Source organism: Drosophila biarmipes, chromosome 3L, assembly GCF_025231255.1.
Source record: "Drosophila biarmipes strain raj3 chromosome 3L, RU_DBia_V1.1, whole genome shotgun sequence".
NCBI lineage: Eukaryota > Metazoa > Arthropoda > Insecta > Diptera > Drosophilidae > Drosophila > Drosophila biarmipes.
In genome coordinates, this window is record NC_066613.1 from 17,501,325 (window position 1) to 17,524,888 (window position 23,564).

Sequence of the window (23,564 nt, forward strand, 5' to 3'; positions counted from 1 at the left end):
ATTTAGAATTTCGTAACTTGAAAGATGAGTGTTTTTATAAACACTATACAACAAATTCAAATATTTGAAAATTTTATTCTTTTTGGTTGGTTTATACTTTTGGTTGTAGGACTTAACCCAAAATAGTTTTAATATACTATATAAGGCGTATATGTTCCCATTGATATAATATTTATTTTAACTTGAATAAAAAAAGATTCAATAGATAAGATATATCAAAATTGTCCAAAAATAAATAAGGAGAACTAAGATACTTTCGAATGCATTCTAGTAAAATACAAAAATGGATGAAAATATTCTAAAATTTCGTCTGAATTACTTTTCTTTCGACTTGAATTATATCGTCTTTCTCGCAGTGCACTTAGTACACATTGCTTGAGCTTTTGAGCTGCACACACGCATTACACACTGCCACGGCCACAGGCACGCACACACAGACAACAGCTGGACGTTTCCACTGAGAGACGTGCTGCTTAAGACGACTTAGCAGAGCGAAAGAGACGTCGACTGAGAAAATGAAATGCAAATCAACTGTGCATGTGGTTGTGTCTATGGCAAGTGTGTGCATGTGTATGAAACTGGCATTGCATTTGCTCGTCTTCCAGCCGCAAATACACCCACATCTACACAAGTTTTCCAGGACTCACAGGCACGCTCCATAAGTCTATATGTAGCATACAATGTGGGGCAAACGAAAATGTACCCAAAAATTCAGACTGCCATTGGGAATGCGGAAAATGCAATTAAATTTAAGCGCTGCTGAGTGAAACTCGACTCCGGCTAATGCAATGAAAAGTCAAATGAGCTTAGTGTTTTGTAATTGCTTGGCATTATTCATTTCGTCGGTGGCCCAAAGCGGTTGTGTACTGCAAGGACAGTGTGTTCTTAAAACATTATTTTCCGCATTTTCGATTCGCTTTTGTCAGAGGAATTAAGTTAAGTCGTAAATCTTTAAAATCTAGTAACATATATATATCTTAAAATAAATACATGCTATTAAAAGTTAAAGGCAAGTCTTGACAGTCTTTGTTCCTATTTTGGTTCACTTTAAAAAATGTAAATTCAAATACAATTATTACTTTTCCTGGCTTAACTTAATTTTTATTTCATTTTGAGATAATACCTCAATAAATCAGTATAGAACTATTCCAAAATACTTTTTGGAATATCAAAGAAATAAAAATAAATCATTACAGGGACATTAACCAGAATGGCCGTTCAATTTTGTCATTCTTATTCTCTGTTCCATTCAGTGGTTGCCAATTTATTTGATATAACCATTTTTATAGATTTATGTCATGGCCATCGTATTGCAATTGAAAGCAAGTTAAATGTTTCCATGAAATACCAATTTATAACCAGACAAGCAGAGAGATATTGGCCCAAACAGATTGAGGTCCGGCACAAAAGTGCGTTGTAATCGATCACAAATACAATTCAACAGTTTAATGCCAATACCTCCCCGAAAACCCCTACTAAATCCCCAACAACGCCCACGCATTGAACTCCCAGAGAGTTGATGTTTATATGGATGTCAGTGGCGTTTATCTGTATTTAAACAAACAAACATACCTTGTCTTGGCCCTGCCGAAAACGTTTATTTGGTTTCTTGTCGTTTTGGCAAATGCTTCGTAGAACGTACTAAAAGGAATATTCATGTGTGCCGGCCGTATTTATTTGCATTTTATTGTTGATTTTGTTCCTTTTGATTGCAAGTCGCACTCCCCCCCTGGAAAAATAAACCCAAAATGTCACTGCAGAGACTCTGACTTATTGGCATTGCAATAAAATTGCCGTTGTAATGCCAATGAATATTTATGCCGCAAGCCATTCAATTTTGCATTGGATGACTCTACGGCTTATTTGCCATTTGCCGTTTGACGATTTATGCGCATCCAAATTAATACCAAATTGATTGTGTCAGGTTCTATAATACGCCTCTGTTTAAATTTTTTCTACAGCGAATAACTCAAATCATGCCTGTCCATTCGAGCGGCCACACAATGGAAGTTGAAATAATAACTCTGGGATTTAATTTAAATTTTTTATATAGTGCTTATCCTAAAAACCTAAGTGAAATTTGAAAATCCCATAGAAAGGTGTCTTAAAGTATTCAATTGTAAAATTTGTAAAATAACATATTTTTTATTGCATACTTTTAGACATATTCACAAGAACTTTTAAAACCTACAAAAATGCGCTTTCCATATTCAAAAAAATTGGCTTGCCTAATTAAATTTATACTTCCTTTTAAAAATCTGGCAAATCAGGAGTTATTTAAACCATTTCCCTCATTTAAAGCTATTATGTTGACCGCTGCTTTATATTTGCACTATTTGCGTCCTATCTGCATTTTGCCCACTTCAAAAACGCATCAGTTCCGAACATTTATTTATTTACTGTTTACCCCGGCGTAGGCCACAAAATTGCCACCTGCGTGTTGCGTATGGAGCTCAGCAAACTAATAAATTGCCAACAGTATTTTCACCCCCTTCTGTCACTCATTCGAGCCCCGAAAAACCAAAAAAAAAAATGAAAAACCCCCATAGAAGAGCACAAACAAGTGTACGCAACACCGAATGTCATGTCACATGCTGCACAGGGCGTTTGGATTTTGGGGGGTGTGACATAAAAACTATGCGCCCGCATAAATCGCGAATCACAAATCGAAAATCGAATTTATTGACAGCGCGCAAATGGGCGAAATAGGCAAACAAAACATGCAAACCCGCGGTGGCAACGGAGGAATAAAAATCATTTGAAATATTGTCACAGAGTGCGATGAATGCGTCCGGGTGGGTGGGGAAGTGGTAGGCGTGTTTGCCTTTAAACATAACGCCCTGACAAAAATCTAATGAAATATGCAATAAAATCTGAGTGTTTGCCATTTCGCATAAGCGGCGCAAAAGCGCAATTCACAATGAGCATAGATAAATATCGGGTATATACCAAATACACACACTCGCCCGCCTGTTGGTACATTTATTTATACGGACATGTACAAATCGCAACTGTGCTGAGCTGTGTTGCATCATCAGCAGCACCAACAAGTTCATGAAATTTCAATAAATATTTTTTCACATTTACAAAAATAATAGACTGCAGTTAGCAAAGGGGGAAAAATATGTATAGCTATCAAATTAGTTGGATTATGGCAATACAATTTTGCAGATAGATAAATAGCCTATGGCAAGGTTATCTGCCAGATTTGTTTGTCTATAAATTGTGTACATTTTACGCGCTAATCTCGATGCGTTCAATTTATTGGCCGTAAGGTAAATAGTGGTTTAAAAAAGTAAATATATAAATTTTCTATAATGCCGTAAAAGAGAAATATTCAAATATAATATTTATTTTCAAATGCGCAAAATTATGCTTTAAAAAATCATTGGACAATCGAGCTTTTGTTTTTCAATAAATAGTAGTATGCTTTTAGCCACTTTTTGAGGTTTTTTTGTTCAGTTAAAATGCGTTTACAAATTTAGTTTCTTAATAATAGTTTTGGGAAAATACTGAACTAGTTCCTGGAAATCAGCATCCTAGCTAAGCTCACGTTATTTGCTGCCAATAATTATTGCTGCAAGAACAGAGAAATTAGGTTACAGAGGATCAAACGAATGATAAAGAGTCGTGGATAAATACCACTCTAACCCCCTATAAACTTTCTGTACTCCTCCACCCATTGCATTGCTGCAAATTAATGGCAGCAATTTCAACAACAGCTCTCCCCACGGACCCCATTTGAAGCTGGGCGATTGATTCGGCAAATGCGAAGCTCAACGTGGCCACGTGGCGTATGCGTAATATGATTTAAGCGAAGCTAATGCACAAAGGCATTTAAATTGAAATGTGTGCGTGGGTGCGGCGAAATGGGGAAAGCGGGTATTTGAATGTGGTTGTGCAGCTCTGCATTTCAGACATTTTCGCAATTTTGATTTATTTCCACATACACACAGTTGAATCTTCTAATGCTAACAGAATTTTGTATTTTTCTCTGCCTCTTTCTGCCTTTACATGTGCCGATGTCGATGACAAAAACTAATATTTGGAAACACGCTAATGCGCGGCTTCGGGTTTTGTTCGTTGGTCCTACGTGAAACATCCGTTGGCGTTGACTATGGCTCCGCTACGATAAAAAAATAAATCCGCCATGGAACTCCACCGGAAATGCGCGTCTAACGGAAATTGCAAAATGGCCGCCCATCCATTAGATACGGCTGACGTCGGACAAACTAAGTTTCGACCTGGTCCCCGACGTTAACAACAATGTAACGCACTCGACCACCATTAAAATCAATAGGGCCACCTCCTGGCACAGCGTGGAATTGGACTATAAGCTGGGCGAGATTCGGTTTACGGTGGATTATCGCCACACTCTCAGCCAGATGTATGGACTGACCTTTAACATCGGGGATAAGCTGATTATCGGCAGTAGCTTAAAGTCGGCAGCCATGGGTTTAGTGGGTTGCATCCGAGATATAGAGATCAACGGACACCTGATCGAACCGCGACATGTAGTCAAGACCGAAAGAGTAGTGGGAGAGGTAAGTAACTAATCGATTTTGCAGGAACACGAGGTTTCTATCTTTAAAATAAGTTTTAAGTACACGAGGTTTCTATTTTTAAAATAAGTTTTAAGTATGGTGTTTACAAGTATGCACCAATTTATTAAAATCTAAGAAGTATAGTATTTACTGCATACTTTTGGACACTTAAAATTACATATAACATTTTTTTTTTTTTTTTTTTTTTTTTTTTTAATTAACATCTTTATTTAATATAATCCAGGAACAGATCTAATTAAAGCCTTTAACCTAAATGTTTTCTTAAGTAAATAATCTCTTAATTATAAATTATAATTAGTTTTCAACTTGGTATATAGGAGTAGATCAAATTACGACTAGTTTCAAGTAAATAATATATTCATATTAGTCTCTTAGGAGCAGCCCAAAATGTCTTCTTTTGAGCCTGCGAATTGGGATAGCCCCCTGTAATCTCCGGGCTAGACGATTACGGTGGGCAGTTAGACGGTCGTTGTACCTGCTTGAGAAGAACGATATTTGGTCTTCAACAAGACTCAGGTTTAGGTCATTGTGAAGCGTTTGGCCGCTAACGAAACATATAACATTGAATATTGATTTATGTGGCATTCTCAACTTATTTATGAAGATTTTTTGAATGATATCGTCTCTTATTATAATAACTTTAGGTCGCCCTGGACAACTGCAATTACATAGATCCCTGCAAGAGACCCAATACCTGTGAGCATGGTGGCAAGTGTTTTGTTAAGGACGATCGTGTCACCTGTGACTGCAAACACACGGGGTACATAGGCAAAAATTGTCATTTTACCAAATATAGAAAGACCTGCGAGGAGTTGGCTCTACTGGGTTTCACAAAATCGGATGTCTACCTCATCGACATCGATGGCAATGGTGTCTTTCCACCCGCACACGTAAAGTGTGACTTCCAGAGCCTTGAAAATGCCACGAAAACCATTGTGGAGCACAATCTCCCAAGTCAAGTGGATGTGCGATCCGCCAGGGAGACCGACTTCAGCTTCAACATCAGATATAGGGAATTTTCACCCCACATGCTGCAAGAACTTATCTCGCATTCACTGTACTGCACGCAGTACATCAAGTACGATTGCTACCGGGCTCAGTTGGAACTCCACTCGGCCACCTGGTTCACCTCCTCGGCCAAGAATCTCACCGTCGACTTCCTGGGAAATGTCAAGAGGTAAGCAATGGCAACACACTTGGGGCTAGTGGTTCTCATGGGGCCAGAGGGACTCATGGGGCTAGTTGTGATTTACGTGCTGGCCCACGTCGTCGCCGCAGAACAACACAAAATTGGTGACAGGAATGGGGCTATTGGTACGGTGGAGAAAAGTTCATTTTATTATTATAATCAGAATACAATTTTATTGTTTTTCCTCTAATACAAGAAAAAAATAATATGCCTTTTAAATCATTTTTAAATATGTTTATAATTATGCAACACTATATTTAAATTATGTTGGATTTATTCTGCATACTTTTAGGCACTTTTTATTGTGATTTCTCCATTACTCCAAGTAATGGAGTTATTAAAACACAACTTTTTGTTAAAAAGGGTAATGGAATTCAAGTGCTCTTTGGCTTAAAATCATTTATGAAACCTTTAAAGCACTTTTCAGCCCACTATTCGTTGCTTAGTCCAAGCACATGCTGGTGTATTTCGGTCCACCGCTGGCCACACAATTAATGTTGCAGTATATTTGCTTAACTTGTTGTTGCTCGCAGGATTATCACCGGTCTCCGCCCCTTCTTGACGCCCACCACCTGCATTGTGTGTGCGTTCTGCTCCAGTGGACTTTATAGTACGTGTGGTAATCCAACAATATAAATCCGAAATTTCCTAGTGGGGAGAAACTCACAACTCTCGCTCCTCCTGCTGGCATTTCAATTGTAAACGAAACTTAAATTAATTGCTCGCACATGCATTATATAAGTGCCAGGCAGTAGCTTCGCCTAATGCTAACTGACATATTTACCCATCACACACAGATGCTGTGCTGTATTTTCCAGGCCAAATCTGACTGCAACTTCACTTTCAATAGGCATCGATTGTGTGTGGTCGTTCTACGGAGCCATCTGTCCTGTTTAATTTGTCATGGACTTCTGCCCACTCAACTGACCAAGATCTAGTGTTAGCTTAGCTCTTGAAATTTGCCTTTCCTTTTTTTTAGTAGACCTCCTTTCTTCGGAGTCAAAGTTATGTCTGCCGCATTTGTTGCCATGCATTGGAGCATTAGATTTTATGATTTTGGGCAGCATAACCGGCTGCCAAATGCCTTTTAGTCCAAGGTAAGTTCATGGCGAAACCCTTAAAAAAGCCAAACGAACCGAAGGACAAAAGCGGCATATGAGGCAAAAATACGGCAAAATTGCAAAAGTGCAAAACAAAAGGCCTGAGTTTGGTATTTATGTCTGCCAAATATGTTTCCGCCCCAGCGCTAATAAGGTTTATGAGTGGGTCTCGGCATATCTCTCCTGGTTTCCTCGGCCGTATTAAAAATATGTGTGCTCAGCCACCATATTGTTGAACCGCTTTCGTTGTTCCACTTATTTTTATATTTTTAGCAGAAGGGTATATCCAGGGTAATATAATTTTGGTTTTATGTATAACCAAATGCAATTTATAAACAAATAATAAAACAGAAATAAGATCATATCTGAATATATATCTCTATTAAAAAGAAAACTAAAATAAATAAATCATCATTTTTAAAAATTTTTTTTTAGTAATAATTCAGATTTTAGACTGTTTATATATTCTGGCTGTTAAAAAAATATATTTAAATTTAAAACCATGCAACGGGTATAATTTATTCGATATATCAGATTAGATATTCATATGCCTCTTCATTTTTTGTTCGTTACCAGTTTGTCCGGGTAATTTTTCTTGCTATGGCAACCCTTTTTTAAAATGAATGGCTTTGAGCGCACAAATTTAGTCTTTACGCCTAATTTCTTTGGAAAACCTCGGTCTCATGACTCCAGTTTGGGATAGGCTCGAGCCTTTAGGAATAAGTTGGGCTGCTGCTTTTGGAACCCTTTTGACAATACATCATGCGCAGCAAAGTAGGCAACATCTGGTGGCAGCAATTTCCAGTCGCTTGTTGCTGCCGAAATGTTCTTTGTTTTTGTTTTGTTCGGCCTGCGTCACTAATTTCCGCTTTCAGTAAATCAATTCGAAAGCCTTAACAGCTCCGACTTTGGTTTCGTTTTCATTTTTTTGGCACTTGTTTGTTTGCCTCCGTGAATGAATGGCGTTCCGGTTGGCTACGGTCGAAAAATGCAGAAACCGAAACACCGAGTCTGGGTCAAGATACAAAAAATGGGTTAACTTCCAGTTGGAGTTTTTCGGACGTGTGCATGTGTTGGCCCAAACCATTTGGCCATCCATCATGGACTCGTAGTTTGGTCTTTACTCATTCAAAATTTGACAGCATCGTTTGTTTGTTTGTTGGCCTGGGTGCCACTGCTGCGGTGGCTTCGCTGCGGATCTTGCAACACGGAGTCGGAAGCGGAAGCGGCACATGCAGGACCAAACCGCAGCAAACGCAAACATAAGCCGGAACAGGAGTGGCATTCATAGAAAAGAACATTTTCGGTTCACTTGATACTCTTTAATTTGGTTGAGTACAGCTAAGGTATTAAAATAGAGATTTCTGAGCAAAACAAAAATACAAATTCTTTAGCACCAAAAAAAACATATTATCGTAGTACAAATGTTACATAAAAACAAAAATAACGACCCAAATTTGGAGTGCCATACCTTGTTGAACTCGCAATAAAATTCCCTATCCATTGCCACTAAAACCTAAAAAATTAAATTTTTGTCAAAATTTTACAAAAATTTGTGATATACCCCTTGCAAAAAAAACCAAAAAATTTGAGAAAAATAAAATTTGTTTAAATCAGCCTGAATGTAATGCATATCGAATACTTAGCTCATAAGCTCTCCAAATCAGTATGACTTTTAGATGTGAGTCCAGTTCTGACCAAGTTATGGCAAAAAAACACATCTGAATTTGTTAATTTTTACCAAAAACTTAAACTACACTTTTAGGCACAAAAAAAAAGAAGTCTTTTGGCCGAAACATTAAAAAAAACAGTTCAAATTTTAAATGTCATACCTTGATGAACTCGTAACAAAATTCTGAAGCTTTTGGTATTTAAGTCTAAAAATGTTAATTTTAGTCAAATTTTCGACAAAAATTTGTGAGGTTGTCCCTTAATAAAAGAACTCAAACTTCCGTTTCAGTCCATTAGCTTATATAACTTACAGATATATTCCAATCCCACTGTATAAATGAACCTTTGTACAATATTTACAAGCCATAAAATCAATTCCATTTTCCCTCCCTTGGTAATTGAACACGATTGTCCCTTAATTGCCTTGTCACTGATACATCCTCAAATTGTTTGATACCCCACGAATATTTCTGCATAAATGGCGCAGCGAAAGCCTTAAACGGGGGCGGCGGATGTGGCCCAGTCACTCGGTCACTCAACGGGCTCGTCAAACGGCCGGCAGATCTGCTGCGGCCCAAATGTATGCAAACGAATGCGAACTTTTTCTAATACCTTTCACCTTTTTTCGGGACTTTTCCGACCCGAAGCCAAAAAACTGAAAAGAACTTAACCCAAAAACCGAAACCAACTCTTCCGCAGAGGCGCCTGCCCGTGCTCCGTTAACAAGACGTGCGTGGACCCGAATCAATCATGCAACTGCGATGTGAAGGAGAACAAATGGAATTCGGATGAGGGCTACTACCAGGATCCGCAGAGCCTGGGCATCACCAACATGTACTTCCTGCAGCAGAAGGATATGGATGACGAGGCCCAGGGCCGCATCACTTTGGGACCCCTGGAATGCGTTGAAACAAGTGAGTGAAATGGGTAAATCTCCTATAATAATGTTCTTAGTGTTTGAGAAAATACTTCCTAAAAATTCCTTTCATTCGTGCTAAATTAAAAATGGGATTAGTTTAACTGAATAGAAAACATACCTTTTTCAACATTATTATAGTTTAAATCTCTTAAAGTATAGATACATTTTATGAAGATGCACCACGACATGTGGGATATCTTTTGCCTGCTTCCTCTTGCTTAGATACTCTTAATCTGCCATCACCCTGCAGCTATTTACTGCTTCTCCTATTAACTACCAGTTAATGACCACCCTCCCCTTTTGCCAATAGATACGCAGAAGTACGTGGTCACCTTCACCACGTCGCAGTCGTACATCGAGGTGCCCGGGTGGCGCAAGGGCGACATCGCCTTCTCGTTCCGCACCACCGGCGAGAAGGCCATCCTGCTGTTCCAGCCGCCCATCCGGCCCCACTACCCCTCCTTCATGGTGGCCCTGACCGGCGATGACCAGCTCACGTTCACCTTCACCCTGAGCACGGGCACCACCCGCGAGCTGGTCATTAACTCGCACCGCCGGCTGAACGGCGGCGAGTGGCATAAAATATGGATCGACTACAACCAGTATCATGTGCGCTTCATGATAAACACCGATTACCAGATGCTCGATTTGCTGCCCGAGGAGGAGTTCGGACCGTTCGAGGGCAGCATGTACATCGGCGGCGCCACATTGTGAGTATATCCCGGGGTTCGGGTTACGATTAACACTGGGCAACCGAAAATGTATTTGCTGGGACTGGGAAACCATCTTAAATTGATGAATTCTACTTTTTTCTTACAAATTAAATTATACAAATTAGGCTTTGCCCAAATTCTTCTCTTGATATTCAAAAACGTCAATGAGGCAAGCTTAGCACAGGTTTTTCGACCTCTTGATAATCCAAAAGTAGGGCTTAAAAGCTACATTTTCAAACGATTTATATTTCCTAGTTCTTGAGGTCGAAGAACCTCTTTTGAAATTAGTTTTATTCAAATTATAATTCTTAAATGTATTTTATTAGAAAATGTATATAAATGAAAGGCTCTAAGACATTTTTGTTCAAAATCCTTTAAAAAGTGTTTAATTATTTTTAATCCATTTTTAAATTGGTAAATCTCTACCTAGAACATGGAATTTGATTTGTGAAAACTAGGTAAATAATATTTTCTAAGGTTTCCTTCTCTTACTTATTAATTTTAAAACATTGTAAAGTATTTGTTTAAGTTTCTCAGCTGCTAGCCAGTGTAATCAGACATTTCTTTTTATGGCTGCCTGCATTGCTGGCAGCTGTAATGGCAATCGACGGGGAAAAGCTCTATTCTGCCACTGATGCTGCTCCTGCTCTTGGCCGGGAAAATGCTGCTCCTGCTGGCAGTTGCGGTTTGTGCAATTTATTGCGGCAATTACGTTTTAATTATAAACGCGCGACTAACTGCCAAGCAGCACTAACAATGACAATCGCGTTCTTCCGTCCGTCCCCTCGAAATGCAACCAAAGGAATCCGTCGATTTCGTGGCCTGCGGGTGGCAGATGCCACGGCCCGTTGACCGACACACTTCGATTGATAATTGGGACACCCCACTTATGAGTTAATTACGGATTGGATGCGATTGATGAAAGTCGTTTGCCACGCTCAATGGGATAACCGATAACTTGGGGGCTCAGAAACTTAATTTGCTCGCCCTACTTAATTGTTTTTAATCTGCAAAGACCTTCTTATTCTCATTTCAAAGACCAAAGTATCTTCCTAGCTCACTTATTACCTAGATTTTTATTCACTTCCATATGTAGCACTTAAAAGTACAAACACACCCTCTTCTTTAAGTTTCTCAACTGAGAGATATAAAAATAATTTCCCCTTCTTCACTTCCCCATTTAAAAGTGCCACTTTCTCTTTATTGGCCCTGGGCTTCAGCAACTTGATCAAACGTGTAATTTGTATGCACAAACTGCTTTCCGCCTTCACTTTCAATATTTCTGGATACACAATCCTACGCGGGCATGAAAAGAATTGGCATAATTAAATTAACTTTTCGCTGGAAATTCATTTCAAAGTCATTATCAATAATCAAGCCACGGCGTGAAAAGGGGGAGAACTCTGCTGACTTTTCCTATGGCTTTCCCAGAATTTTTCTGCTTTTCAGCGGCGACCTCTTCCAGTTCATCCCCTTCGGAAGTTAGCGCACTTAAAACGCGCTTATTCTTGATTGGCATAATTTATAAAGTTTTTTACCCTGTTGCCGTGCAGCACATGCCACCGGATGCTCGTCCTCATGAGATAGATGGAGCGATGGGAAAAAGCTTTCGAGCGTCTCTGAGTGTGCTCACATGTGCAGGCTATGTTTTTCTTTTTTAATTATTGAAAGGGTATAAAAATCAAATTGAAATGTACGTATGTGAGCACATATGGAGAGGGAAAATGTATGCTCATTGCCACTTAACCCCGAAAAGTTCTCAAAAGCCAGAACAGAACCACTCATAAAATTTCGATGAGCGGTAAACACGCAGAGTAATTAACGGTAAAGTGCATCCCCCAGATGCGATCCGCTTTCACTGAGCCAATTCATTCAATTTATTTATCACGGAAAAGAAAGCTGTGCAAAAACACACAAGTAGTAATATGGAAAATGCAATATTGATGCACTTTACCCCCGGCATCGTGGGCATATCCAAGGGAAATTCAGATTCTGACGAGGCAGAGGCGAGGACGTAGTGTAAGGTTGCACGTAAGCCAATAAGCGGAATCAGCGGCTGTGGCTCATAAATAAAAGAGTTAATCAACATATTGATAGAGACACGGCGAGACTCAAGCGAGACGGAGGGTCCTCTGGGGAGGGGAGCACGGGTGCGGTGTTAACCCATTAAGGACTTGTGGGGGGCTTAAATATACGTTCCACGCCACTGCGAGCACTGTTCAATAGCTCTTCAATCGGTTAACAAACAAAAAGCACACTGAGTTTAACTTGGAAAACAACATTTTTTCTTTAACATGTTCGTCCTTTGAGGGGTGCGTTTTCTATGGTTTACCTGGCTTAAATTCGTATAAAAATGATGTTAATATTCTTAAGTTGAACAAAATATTTCGATGGATGTGACTTTTAAAAATAAACTAGAATAAATATGACAAAGATGAATAAAGATACTTACGGTTAAGTTTAAAAATTACCCAAAAAAATAAATATATATACATAAAATATATATTACTGGGGCTATTTAAGAAAGACCAAAAATATTATTATTAATACTTAAAACAAAGTATACTCAAAAACATATTATTACCATATGATGGTACATCAAATGATATACCATAGTACTTTTATGAGATATTAACTATACCTCCTCCCTTAATCCTGATTGTTTCCTATTTAAGTAATATTCTACATTTATAGAACGAATAAGTTCAAAAACAATACGCTTTTTTATAATTCAGTCAAAGGACCTTTCTTATGAGGTATCAATGGATAATTTATATGGATAAAGTAAATCCCCCTTGCCTTTGCTGACCCAACCTAACCCAATTTAAAGTCACTTTGCAGCGACCTAAGCTTTTTTGTATGGCAAATGTGTCCCATTTTGCAAAGTTTTTCGCTCCTAATCAATGGAAAAACTTTTCGAAATATGCTGCGAACACTTTGGGGCAACTTCAGCGCCATTCAGTTAATGGGTTAAGCAGTGCTCTTCACACAGCTTAAGCGCCGCCAAGGATGCGGGGAAATTTATGCAAAGTTCGGGGGGTGAAGGGCAAAAATTACAATGGCCGATGCTGCTAATGATTGTTGTAATCGGTTTTTGCATGTGGTCCGACCGCGTTCCGCCAATCGATGTCGCTGTGTTGTTTAGGAAGCGACAGCAGCTGCTCCTCGTCCTGCGGATCGTCCTGTTCCTGCTGATACTGCTGCTGCTGCTGCTGCTGCTGCTGCTGCTCCTGTTTGCAGCTACTCGGATGTCCGTCTCATCATTTGCATGGCCATCGATTACCACATTCACGGGGGGCCCCACACCACACGCCGTTCGAAGGGGGGAAAAACACGGGCAACTGGCGTGCCAAATATGCGAATTATTTTGCAGCGCTGCAGGAAACAGGACGACGTCAATGACGCCTCCTGGGCGACATGGCAGCGGGCAGATACTACAGATAGTGCAGATACATATATAGTTTGCGGGGTGGGAAAATGTGTTGCTGTCGCGGCGGCCATGAATGAATGAAAAGTGCTTAATTGCTTGTGACGGCGTTAAATAAATTCTTAATTGCTTCGCACTTTGCGCGTTTGCAACGTTAATAGGATTTCCGTCGCCTGCATGTCGCCAGGATATGCACATCGCCTGCTCCTCCAGCTCCTCTGCGTTCTGCAGCTCCTGCAGCTCCTGCCGCTCCTCCTGGCCCAAAAAACTTCGTTCCTTTTGCGTTTTATTGCCGTTAATTTCCGCGGAATTTCGGTTTCTTTTTTACTTTTACTCTCTTCCCCCTTTTGCGCAGCCCTTGCGAATTCGCGTTTTGGCCAGCCGCCGAGCAAATCCTTTTAGCCAAGTGTCATCCAGGCCAGCAGCAGCCGGCGGCACATCATTTGCAAGGCAAAGCGCTAAATTTCATTTTGCATACGCGTGTGACACGCGTGTCCCACCACGCGTCCTCGTTACAACGTTACAACACGTCGAAAAATATTTATTTTCAATATTGAAATTTCGTTATACCAGTAAAAACAGGGTTAAATTGGTTAAGGAGCTTAAGCTGCATAAAAATGTTATAGCAATCAGATGATTTTGAACTGTTCTTCAAGGAGAAGAATTATTATTTGATTTGGTATTAAAGTTTATAAGTCTTTTTATATTTTGTAACTATGAAATATTGTTAAAAAACAAAAGACCGTGAAAAAATTTATATTTTGCACGCTTTTCGCCTTTAGACACAAAATAGTACCTTAGGTACAGTGTTAAAATTTCAATAAAAAAAAATGTATCGTATATTAAAAAGTTTGCTTTTGTAGGCGTTTCAACTTTTTATAATTCCTTAATATTACATTTTATTCAAAAATTTCCAGCTCTGAGATATGTTTATATACAATTTAAATGTACCATTGAAAATCCAATTTATATGTAAACTTAAATGTACCATTGCAATTTATGGTTTTCCGTTTTTTGGCATTTATTCATTTTTTTTTTTAATTGGTCAAGATAAGGTATTTTTAAAGAAATTTTCCGTGTTGACTGAGATAAAATTCATTATACCACTGCCAATTTCCCACAGTGCACTTGTCTATGTATGCAAGCCCCCGTGTCTCTGCTGACGTGTAAAAAATAAAATTAAAAATGCATTTGTGACATGCTCGCAAAAAAGAAATGCAGCACACGTTGCAAAAACTAATGACTTAATAGCTTGCTCGCTTGTGGCAAGGACACCACCCACTGCCCACCGCCCACTGAAGCCGAATGTGGGTGGAGAGCACTTGGTGAATGCAAATCGCAAATTTGGACCTACTCACAGGCCGATTACGGCCAATTTGAAGGCCGTCAATAAGTTTAATGCTTAAAAAACAATCACGCAATGCTCGGCAAACAATTATATGGAAAAGCGAAAAGAAAGTGAAAACAAATTGTAATAAATTCAGGAAAGCGCGCTCGGCAAACCCCAAAAACCGAGTTGAAACACTTTTCCTCACTTCTTTTTTTCCATTTTGGAAACAAGAATTTTAATTTCACTTCTTGACAACACTTGGGGACTTGAGATCCTTTCGCCGTCTTGTGGTGAATCAAAGGGGCGTGGCAGGTGGGTGGCTGGGTGGAATCTCTGGTAATGAAATTTACATAATTTAGAAAGACATTTGAGCAACTTTCTTTTCGCCTGCTGTACGCGTATAAACAAGACATTTCCGCCACTTTAATTTTCAAAAGCTTACACTTGAGATTTTATTGGCCAATTCATTGTTGGCAGTGGCGAGTAGGGGGAAAATGGGAACGAAGGCCAAAAGTGCAGGAGAAAAGCTTGCAAAATGCGAAAAATATAAAGAAAATCGCTGCCAAGAAGTGCGTAAAAAAGAGGGAAGTTAAAGTTAGCTGCTAAGAAGTTGAGATGCTCTTTTGTGTCTTCAAAATTTCACTGCAGTAAAAGAAGTTTTCATATTTTTAGACTAATAGGATTTTTTTTAACACTATACTTTTCCATAAATCTTTTTTTAACCCCAATGATAAAGCAGTCTATTTTGAATTGTATTTAAATATGGTCAACATATACTATTTATACAATTATTTAAACAAAACCGCACAATAACCCATATTATTATGGATATTTGCTGGCCATCCAATCTTTAATGTATTTTATACATACCCCTTTAAAAGATAAAAAGAAAGCGAAGCTGGGAAAACTTTTTCCGCAGCTGTCCACTCGAATCGCCGTCCTCTTTTTATAGAGGGTGTCGCTTTGATTTTCAGCTCGGCAAGTTTGAAACTCAAAAGCGTCGCACACTATTGAACGGGTCCCAATTTATTTGCATAAAGTCAGTGACGGACTGGGTAAATACATGGGAATCCAGGATCCAGAAAGCACAACGTGTTCCGCAATGACGTTTTGTGTTTGTTCAAGGGAGGGTGAATGCGATGGAAGGGAGCCACTGCAGCTGGTGTGGCTTATGCCGAAGTGGCCAAGTTATTGAATAGTTACTACAACTCATAATATAAAGTAATCCCCAGCTCTGACTTTTCCGCTTTTTCCTTTTTTTCTTACATCTTCCTGCCTCCGCAGTGACCTGCTGAAGAAGCTGTCAGTTAAGGCCGGCCTTATTGGCTGCTTCCGTGGCCTGGTGGTCAACGGAGAGATCCTGGACATCTACAGCTACATGTCGGTGCATCTGTCGGAGATTATCAAGGACTGCAAGCCATCGTGCGTGCCGTCGCCCTGTCGCAATGGAGCCCAGTGCAAGGAGCTCTGGAGCAGCTTCAAGTGCGTCTGCAACAATCCCTGGGCACATATCGGCGAGTTCTGCGAGACAAGTGAGTTCCGGGAGTAGAAAAGATATACTCCTACATTAGGAAACACACTAGAAATAAGTCATCCAGAAACAATATTGATTTTTTAAAGTGAACCATGGAAATTGCCACTCCTTAAATAAATAATTAAATAATATTGAAGTTACAATAAAATATGAATTTCTAATTTATTTAATTAATATTGATACAAAACATAAATTAAAAAGTGCTTAAAAGCCAATTTTAAAAATTGTATTGAAGGAGTTTGCCAGGTTTTAATAAATTTTAATTTTACCTGGCATTGACTTACTATATTTAACGTCTTTATCCTATATCTGGGATTAAATTAAAAATTCACTTCACGCCCATAATACCTATAAGGTTTCGGTTAAGCTAATCAATTGAATCCCTTTTCTTTACAGACATCAATGAAAAGGCTTTGACCTTCATCAACCGAGAGTCCTTCCTGATGCGAAATTATTTGAGTGTGGGTGCCACGCCCGCCATCCTTATGCACGGTCTGGACGGCGAGCGTGATATCCTCAAGGGCATCCTTAACCAGGACCTACTTATCAATCTACGAACCTACGACACGAATGCCCTGGTCCTATATGCCAACGATCACTACAATAACTTTGTGCACCTGTACATTAGTCTCAACAGGGAGATTGTTTTCCTGTACAATTATGGTGATGAAATTGTGAATCTCACTCTGCTGGATGATACGTTGATGGCATCCTTGAAAAGCATTCAAGTGGCCATTGTGCGGGGAGAGCAGGAAACCAGGATGCATGTGAATCAGCGTAGTGTGAGCATCGATAGAGGAACTCTGCTCTTGGATGAGTATGCCAACAAACCTTGGAGTAATCCAGAAAAAGGTAAGTCAAAGTTCAAGTTTGTACCAAAATATATTATTAAAACCACTTATTTTATTAAGATTTATTTATATGTTTTTGTGTTTGATCAAGTTATTTTGAATAGTATATTTACATGGTTATTTTCATTTTTGTGCTTCCACATATATTTTTGAACACTATGTATAACTAGCGAACAATGTTTTTGAATACCCAACGAATCCCTTCCCCAAATCTACTTTCGTCACTTCCAACGGCTGCCCATCTTGGATGTTTTACTGTGGGTATTACTGCTGCTATTTTGGTGCTGCTCATCCTGGGCGGCCAGCTCTTCGTCGATGAGGAGTTCAAAGTTGCCCAAGGCATCCGCACTGGGAACTTTATTCCAACGCACATCGGGCACTCCATCGGGCGGTAAAACCACTGATAATATGTTATCGATCAGCTTGTATTTCAGGATCCTATCGTTGACAGTGGTTGAGGTTAGCGAGGGTGAGGCATTGACCTCCACAAGCCAGGGTTTCAGGGCATTATCTATGATGATATCGTAGCCATAGCACTCGAAACAATGCCTGTCACTGGCCATTACAGGAGCCACAGCTCGCAGGGAGTGCACTATAAGCCAGGATATGGCTCCGAACAAGCGATCCGTGACCTCCTTACCCCGGGTTCCCTCCAGATATAGGGCCAGGTTCTGCACAGACCATTTGCCACCATGTAGGGTATTATACTCGCCGCCATGCTTCTGCACACTCACATTGGTCAGATGCACATACATGTTATCCAATTCGGTAACACTAGTATCGTATTTCACAGTACAAAAGCGGCAGAAACCCTGCTTGAAGAGATAGGCCTTCAAGGGCCGAAACGAAGCCACCAGGACATACAAGCGAAGATCGAATTTTTTACCACCAATCAGCAGGGGGTTGTCTATATATCTGGAGATCACATAGGACTCCTTGGCTATTTGCGGATGGAAAGGACCCTTGGCCTCCCTGGACCACTTCTTGAGCTTGGACAGCTTGTTGATGAGGAATATACCCGCTCCTTGGGATTTTCCACACGGCTTCATGATCCAAGTGCTCAGGGGAAACTTGCGATATTCCTCCACGAACATATTATAATCCGCTGGCAGTACGAATGTTGTGGGCACAAAATCCAGATACAGATACCTAGTGCCACTGGAGTTGTTGGACTCGGTTTTCTCCGCCAGAGGATTGCCATCCCTTTCGAGGTCCTTGCGATAGCGTTTGATGTTCTTCACCAGCAAATCCTTGCGCGACAGCTCGTAGTGATTGGGAAAATGATTGATCATCTGGTTATCGTGCATCCTATAGCCACTGTCCACACTGAATATATTCCGGCAGGTTTGCACGCCGGCCCAATAGAAGTGCCAGTCATCATCGCCATTCACCTGGTGCCAGCCGCGCTTCTCGAAATTGTTGACCAACACCGACTTGTCCAGATCCGTGCAGAAACCAATTTTCATTTTATCATGTCCCTGGGCACCGGCCCCCCCACTATTTGCTCCACTGTTTGAGCTGCCGTTCGCCAGCGACTGATTGGCGCCGCCCGCCTGGCGACCGTACATGATGGCTGTACCGCTCGTGGTGGGCCTTGTACCGCTCGAGCGGAACGTCGGCTGCAGACTGTCGGTCCGCCACGCCTGCGTCCATTGACTCATGTCCCAGACAACGGCCATGTTGCCAACGTTTTTGATTATTGAACCAACAAAGCCGAAATTTATTCACAACCCTTTTTTCAGTATAATATGGGGAATGGTTGCCAGGCGTCGCTTCCTTTTGCTTTTCCTCTATGTATTTTATTTTGGGGGAGCGAGGGGCGAAAAGCTTTGCACCAAAATTTTCAAATAGTTTAGCAAGTTAAGCTGCAAAAATGCCAAAAATGTTCGCCTCACAAAATCTGTGCACTGTGTGATGGCCAAATTATGTGCACTTGCATTTTTTTCTCCTTAGTTTTCGGTTTATTTTTTCCGTTTTATTTTTATTCAGCGAACAGCGTGTGTTTGGGAGTGGCCGTTAAACTCGGTAGAAAATTGTTGGAAAATAAACGCCATGCGAATGGATAAAGTTTGGCTCGATGGCATAAAAACAACGAGTTGCTTTGTAGTTTGTTGATATTTGAAAACGTTCAAAGTTTTTATTTCGCTTTGCTCACTCAATATGTAAATTGAACGGCATTTCAATGGTAGATAGTATGCGGAAATTGTTGTTAAACGAGGGAAATGCATATAGAGTTGATTATGATCCGAACGGATTTTTTACCAAGCCCACTGCACATGGGAATGTTTCGACAAATACAAATTTGAATCGAACCGATTGGATTATTTGTTGAGATATATTTACATAGCAGCAATGATTGTTCTTGAAACAAGGATTATTAGGTTTCTGCTTCAGTTTTGCAAGTATTAAACAAAATACATTTAAGGGAGCAAGAAAATGAAGTGACTAAAAACCCAGTAACAAATTATATCTACTCTGCTATAGTCAACGTAGGCGTAACACAGGCGTAGAATTTTCAAAAGCTTTTCCACTCAGCCGCCCTTCAATTCCAACAGTTGTATGCATTTTGGCAACAGTATTTCCCTGGGACTGCACTTCAAAAGCCGCTCGTAACTCACCTTGCAATTCAATTTAATGGAAAAGTTCAGTCCATGGAGCTCAACCTGGCAATTGGCGAATCGGCAAAATCAATCGAATTGCCCGTAACTCAATGCCAGCGATTTGCCAGCAAAATCAATCATAATTACTCCTCGTTTGCCCAGAAACAGGGATGAAGCATATCGCTCCGAAACACATTTAGGGGCAAAATGCAAATGCAAATGCGATTTCGTCAATACTTTGCAGAGAATAACACATAAGCACTTTAGTAATTAAATACGTTAACCAGTGGGGCTGCACAGAAATCTAGATTGTGGCAGTGCAGCCATCGGATCGCTCTATTCAGTTGGGTTTGGCGCGTTCTGCTGCTGGCCGGCAAACATTTCAATTAGACAAACTTAAACTGGAAATTGATGGGCCTAAACCTCAAACGGCCGACGGGGGTTCGAGTCCGGGGCTGAGCCCGGCAGGCGAGCTAAAACCCAAAATGCCACGGCAATGAAGGCTCATTTCCGCACACCCACACACAAACAGCGATGGGCGAGCTTACATAAAGCAAACTAAACCAAAATGTACACTTGGAAAAATGTTGGATAACCTACACACTTTCATAGAATGCATATTTGTGCCTATAGTGTGAGCTTGATTTAAGATGTGTATAATTATTTCTTAAACATTCCCTAAAAACCCCTTTAACATTATTTTTAGGTGTATAAAAGTATGAAACAATATAGTTATATATAATACAATTTTTTAATGCATACTTTGGACACCTTATGGGTTTTCCCTATGTTAAATGATGGATATGAATTGATAGCAATACATTTTTCCTGTATTCTTTTTTTACTATGTATAGGAATTTGTGCTACAATAAGAAAATAACTAATTTTAATATTATGTAAGGACTTCAAAACCTTTTTCAAATTATTTACGAATTTAACAAATTTAAAATTTATTAAAATTTCAATATAGTTATAGCATAGTTTTCCGTTTTTATAGTGTACGCCAGACCCGAAACCATCCATACTCTGGCCCACAAACCACCCCGCTCTCATTTGATTTTGTTTATTTGCAGAGGTTCTGTCGCCGCACCGTCCGCCCGCCCCGCCCACCGAGTACTTCCAGTTCCACGTGGGCGGCTATGATCCGGCGAATCTGCTGCGGCCCAATGTGGATGCACCGGCCCTCGAAGGCTACATCGGGTGTGTGCGGGGCCTGAAAATTGGAACGCAGTTGATCGACTTGGCGGATATCAATGAAAGGAACATAGCGCCCAGTAAGTAGGCAGTATAAATCAATTTTCACAGAGTGCAATTTTCGGGCTGGCCCCAATGCCATTTCGTTGGTTTGTCGGCTTCGGCTTCCCTGAATCCTGACACTCCTCCTGGTCCTACTCCTCGGATTCTAATTCATAGGCCACCGAATCGACTCCACTCTGCGTCTGCGGTTGTGGTTGCATCTGTGGTTGCTGCCTGGCTAACTTAATATGCATGCAATTTCCGTTAAGTGCTGAGGACTCCTGCGAAAATGGAGAGAGATATGGCCGGCACTGGCCACTTTGGGGCCGCGCCAAGATTAATGCCAATGCGATAAGCTTTGGAGGCCCACATGGCGTATGATTTATGCGGCCACGTATCGCGGAAATTGCAACCTGACTTTGATGCGATTAAACGCAACCGCAGTCAATGTAAACACTTTGAGTTAGGAGGCCATTCCTTTCAATATAGATACGTTATTGGCATTCGAGGAGTTGCACCTTGCACACTTGAAGGAGAATTCAGAGGTTCTTCAATTGGACAATGCAGCTATCTTTTATTTCTAATAGTATTTTGGTTAAATTATTAAACAAATTACATATTAGGGTGTCTAAAAGTATGCAAGAATATATTTTAAGTCGGTAGTTAATATTTTACTCCATACTTTTAGACGCCTTTTTAAGTGATTTCAGGGCTAATAAGCTTTTTTTAAATACTTCCCCTCCGATTGCAGTCCAGGATGGTGTCCTGCCCAACTGCCAGATCAAGTGTGATGCAGAGCCCTGCAAGAACGGAGGAACCTGCCAGGAGCACTTCGCCGAGCAGCTCTCGACCTGCGATTGCGAGCACACCAGTTTCCTGGGTGAATTCTGTTCGGAGGAGAAGGGCGCCGATTTCAGTGGCGAATCCACATTGCAGCGCAAGTTTGAACTGCAACCCGGTACAGGTCGCGTTGACTATGTGCGCCTGCAGCTGGCCTTCTCATCCTTCGACCTGCGAAGGGCGAATCGCATAATGCTCTTGATGCAAACGGAGGCGGAGCGGAGCTACTACCTCCTGTTGGCCATCACCTCCGATGGCTACCTGCAGCTGGAGGAGGATCGCGATAATGGCCAAACAGTGGGCGCGAGGATCGATAGGAATTTCCTGAACAGCGCCAGGCACTCGGTTTACTATGTGAGGAACGGCACCCAAGCGCAACTCTTCATCGATCGCGAGCAGGTGCCGCTCACCGAGTTTGCCGCCCGCGTTTTGACCACCGGCGGGGATGCGGGCTCGAATCGCGTCCAGATCGGCGGCATCAACAGCACGGACTCGCGGTTTGCCGTCTTCAAGAGCTACAGCGGCTGTCTGTCGAGTGAGTGTCGTAAATTTTATCGCTGCCCACCATTAATTTCTTTTCGGTCTCATCAAGTGACATACCCCTGGAACCCATGTACCGCAAAAAAGTACACTGATAGAATTTAAATATGGCTTTATTAAGAGAAACATATACAAAGAACACCTCACAAAATATAAATGTCTAAAAGTGTGCAATAATATGTGTTTCCACTGCATACTTTTAGACGCATTTTAAATCAACATTAAATCACAGAGACTTCTTGAGTGATTTTGGTGATTTATTTGCAATATCTGAAGCCAAGAGAAAATCTACTCTCTATACTAACCATATTGCTACTATTATAGATATAAATTAAGAAAAAATATGCCTCATCTCAGTGTAGCCTCTCCTTAACTGCTGCAACTTTATGAACTCACTGAGCTGAGCGCTCAAAATTCCATGGAAGGGGGGTTATAGTGCTCGCCGGGGGGAGGCTAGTGGAAAACTGCTTCACATTGTTGACCAAAAAATTAAATTTATTCGCTGCCATAAAAAGTCATTTCCGTGGCCATGGCGTCGTTGCCATAAATTCTGGCACTTTTTGCTCTCAAGATTTACAGTGGCTCATATTTAAATTGCTGCTTTGCTGCCACTCCAAAACCGCAGCACACTGTCCAACACTTTGATTAAAAATTCAACCGAGCGCCCCTTAATTCCCGCTCCACAAGCGCCCATAAAACAGCTGTTCAGGCAGCCACGCCCACACCACATGTGGGCGGAGTGTTAAACTTTCCTGATCATCCCATTAAAGAGTCATCGAAGTCTAGTGCGTTGGCTTAACTCATAATCAGGGATGGCACAGTGGGGCAAAATATAGGATACTTCAGAAGTCTAAATAAATTATATTGCCTTGACTTATAAAAGAAGTTTTATTTTTTTCCTTCACATTTTAAATCTAATATTAAATATATTTAATCAAGAACAAAGTCCCCATCTTAACTGTCATCTAAACACGCACTAGAAATTCCATTAATTTGCCAATTTATTTGGCCACTCCTCCCAAAAAAAACACAATCGAAGAGGGAGTTCA

At 40.6% G+C, this 23,564-nt stretch overlaps 2 protein-coding genes across 6 annotated transcripts in view; one reads left to right on the top strand and one right to left on the bottom strand.

Moving 5' to 3' along the window:
* LOC108035043 (axotactin) overlaps positions 1 to 23,564 on the top strand; it is a 72,363-nt gene that overhangs the window by 31,968 nt on the left and 16,831 nt on the right. For all 5 annotated transcript variants that reach the window (XM_050886707.1, XM_017110413.3, XM_050886706.1 and 2 more), the window contains exons 9-16: positions 4,212 to 4,544; positions 5,210 to 5,742; positions 9,225 to 9,439; positions 9,755 to 10,154; positions 16,199 to 16,446; positions 16,845 to 17,300; positions 20,973 to 21,173; positions 21,887 to 22,510. In XM_050886707.1, the coding sequence (XP_050742664.1) occupies positions 4,212 to 4,544; positions 5,210 to 5,742; positions 9,225 to 9,439; positions 9,755 to 10,154; positions 16,199 to 16,446; positions 16,845 to 17,300; positions 20,973 to 21,173; positions 21,887 to 22,510 (3,010 nt within the window). The remainder of the gene's footprint in view (positions 1 to 4,211; positions 4,545 to 5,209; positions 5,743 to 9,224; positions 9,440 to 9,754; positions 10,155 to 16,198; positions 16,447 to 16,844; positions 17,301 to 20,972; positions 21,174 to 21,886; positions 22,511 to 23,564) is intronic.
* Positions 17,332 to 19,372, bottom strand: LOC108035044 (polyglutamylase complex subunit TTLL1). The gene has a single exon (XM_017110419.3). The coding sequence runs from the start codon at positions 18,976 to 18,978 to the stop codon at positions 17,521 to 17,523; it is 1,458 nt and encodes a 485-aa protein (XP_016965908.1). The 5' UTR covers positions 18,979 to 19,372; the 3' UTR covers positions 17,332 to 17,520.

Coding starts and splice junctions, on each gene's coding strand:
- LOC108035044 (XM_017110419.3), bottom strand. CDS start 18,978: ATGGCCGTTGTCTGGGACATGAGTCAATGGACGCAGGCGTGGCGGACC.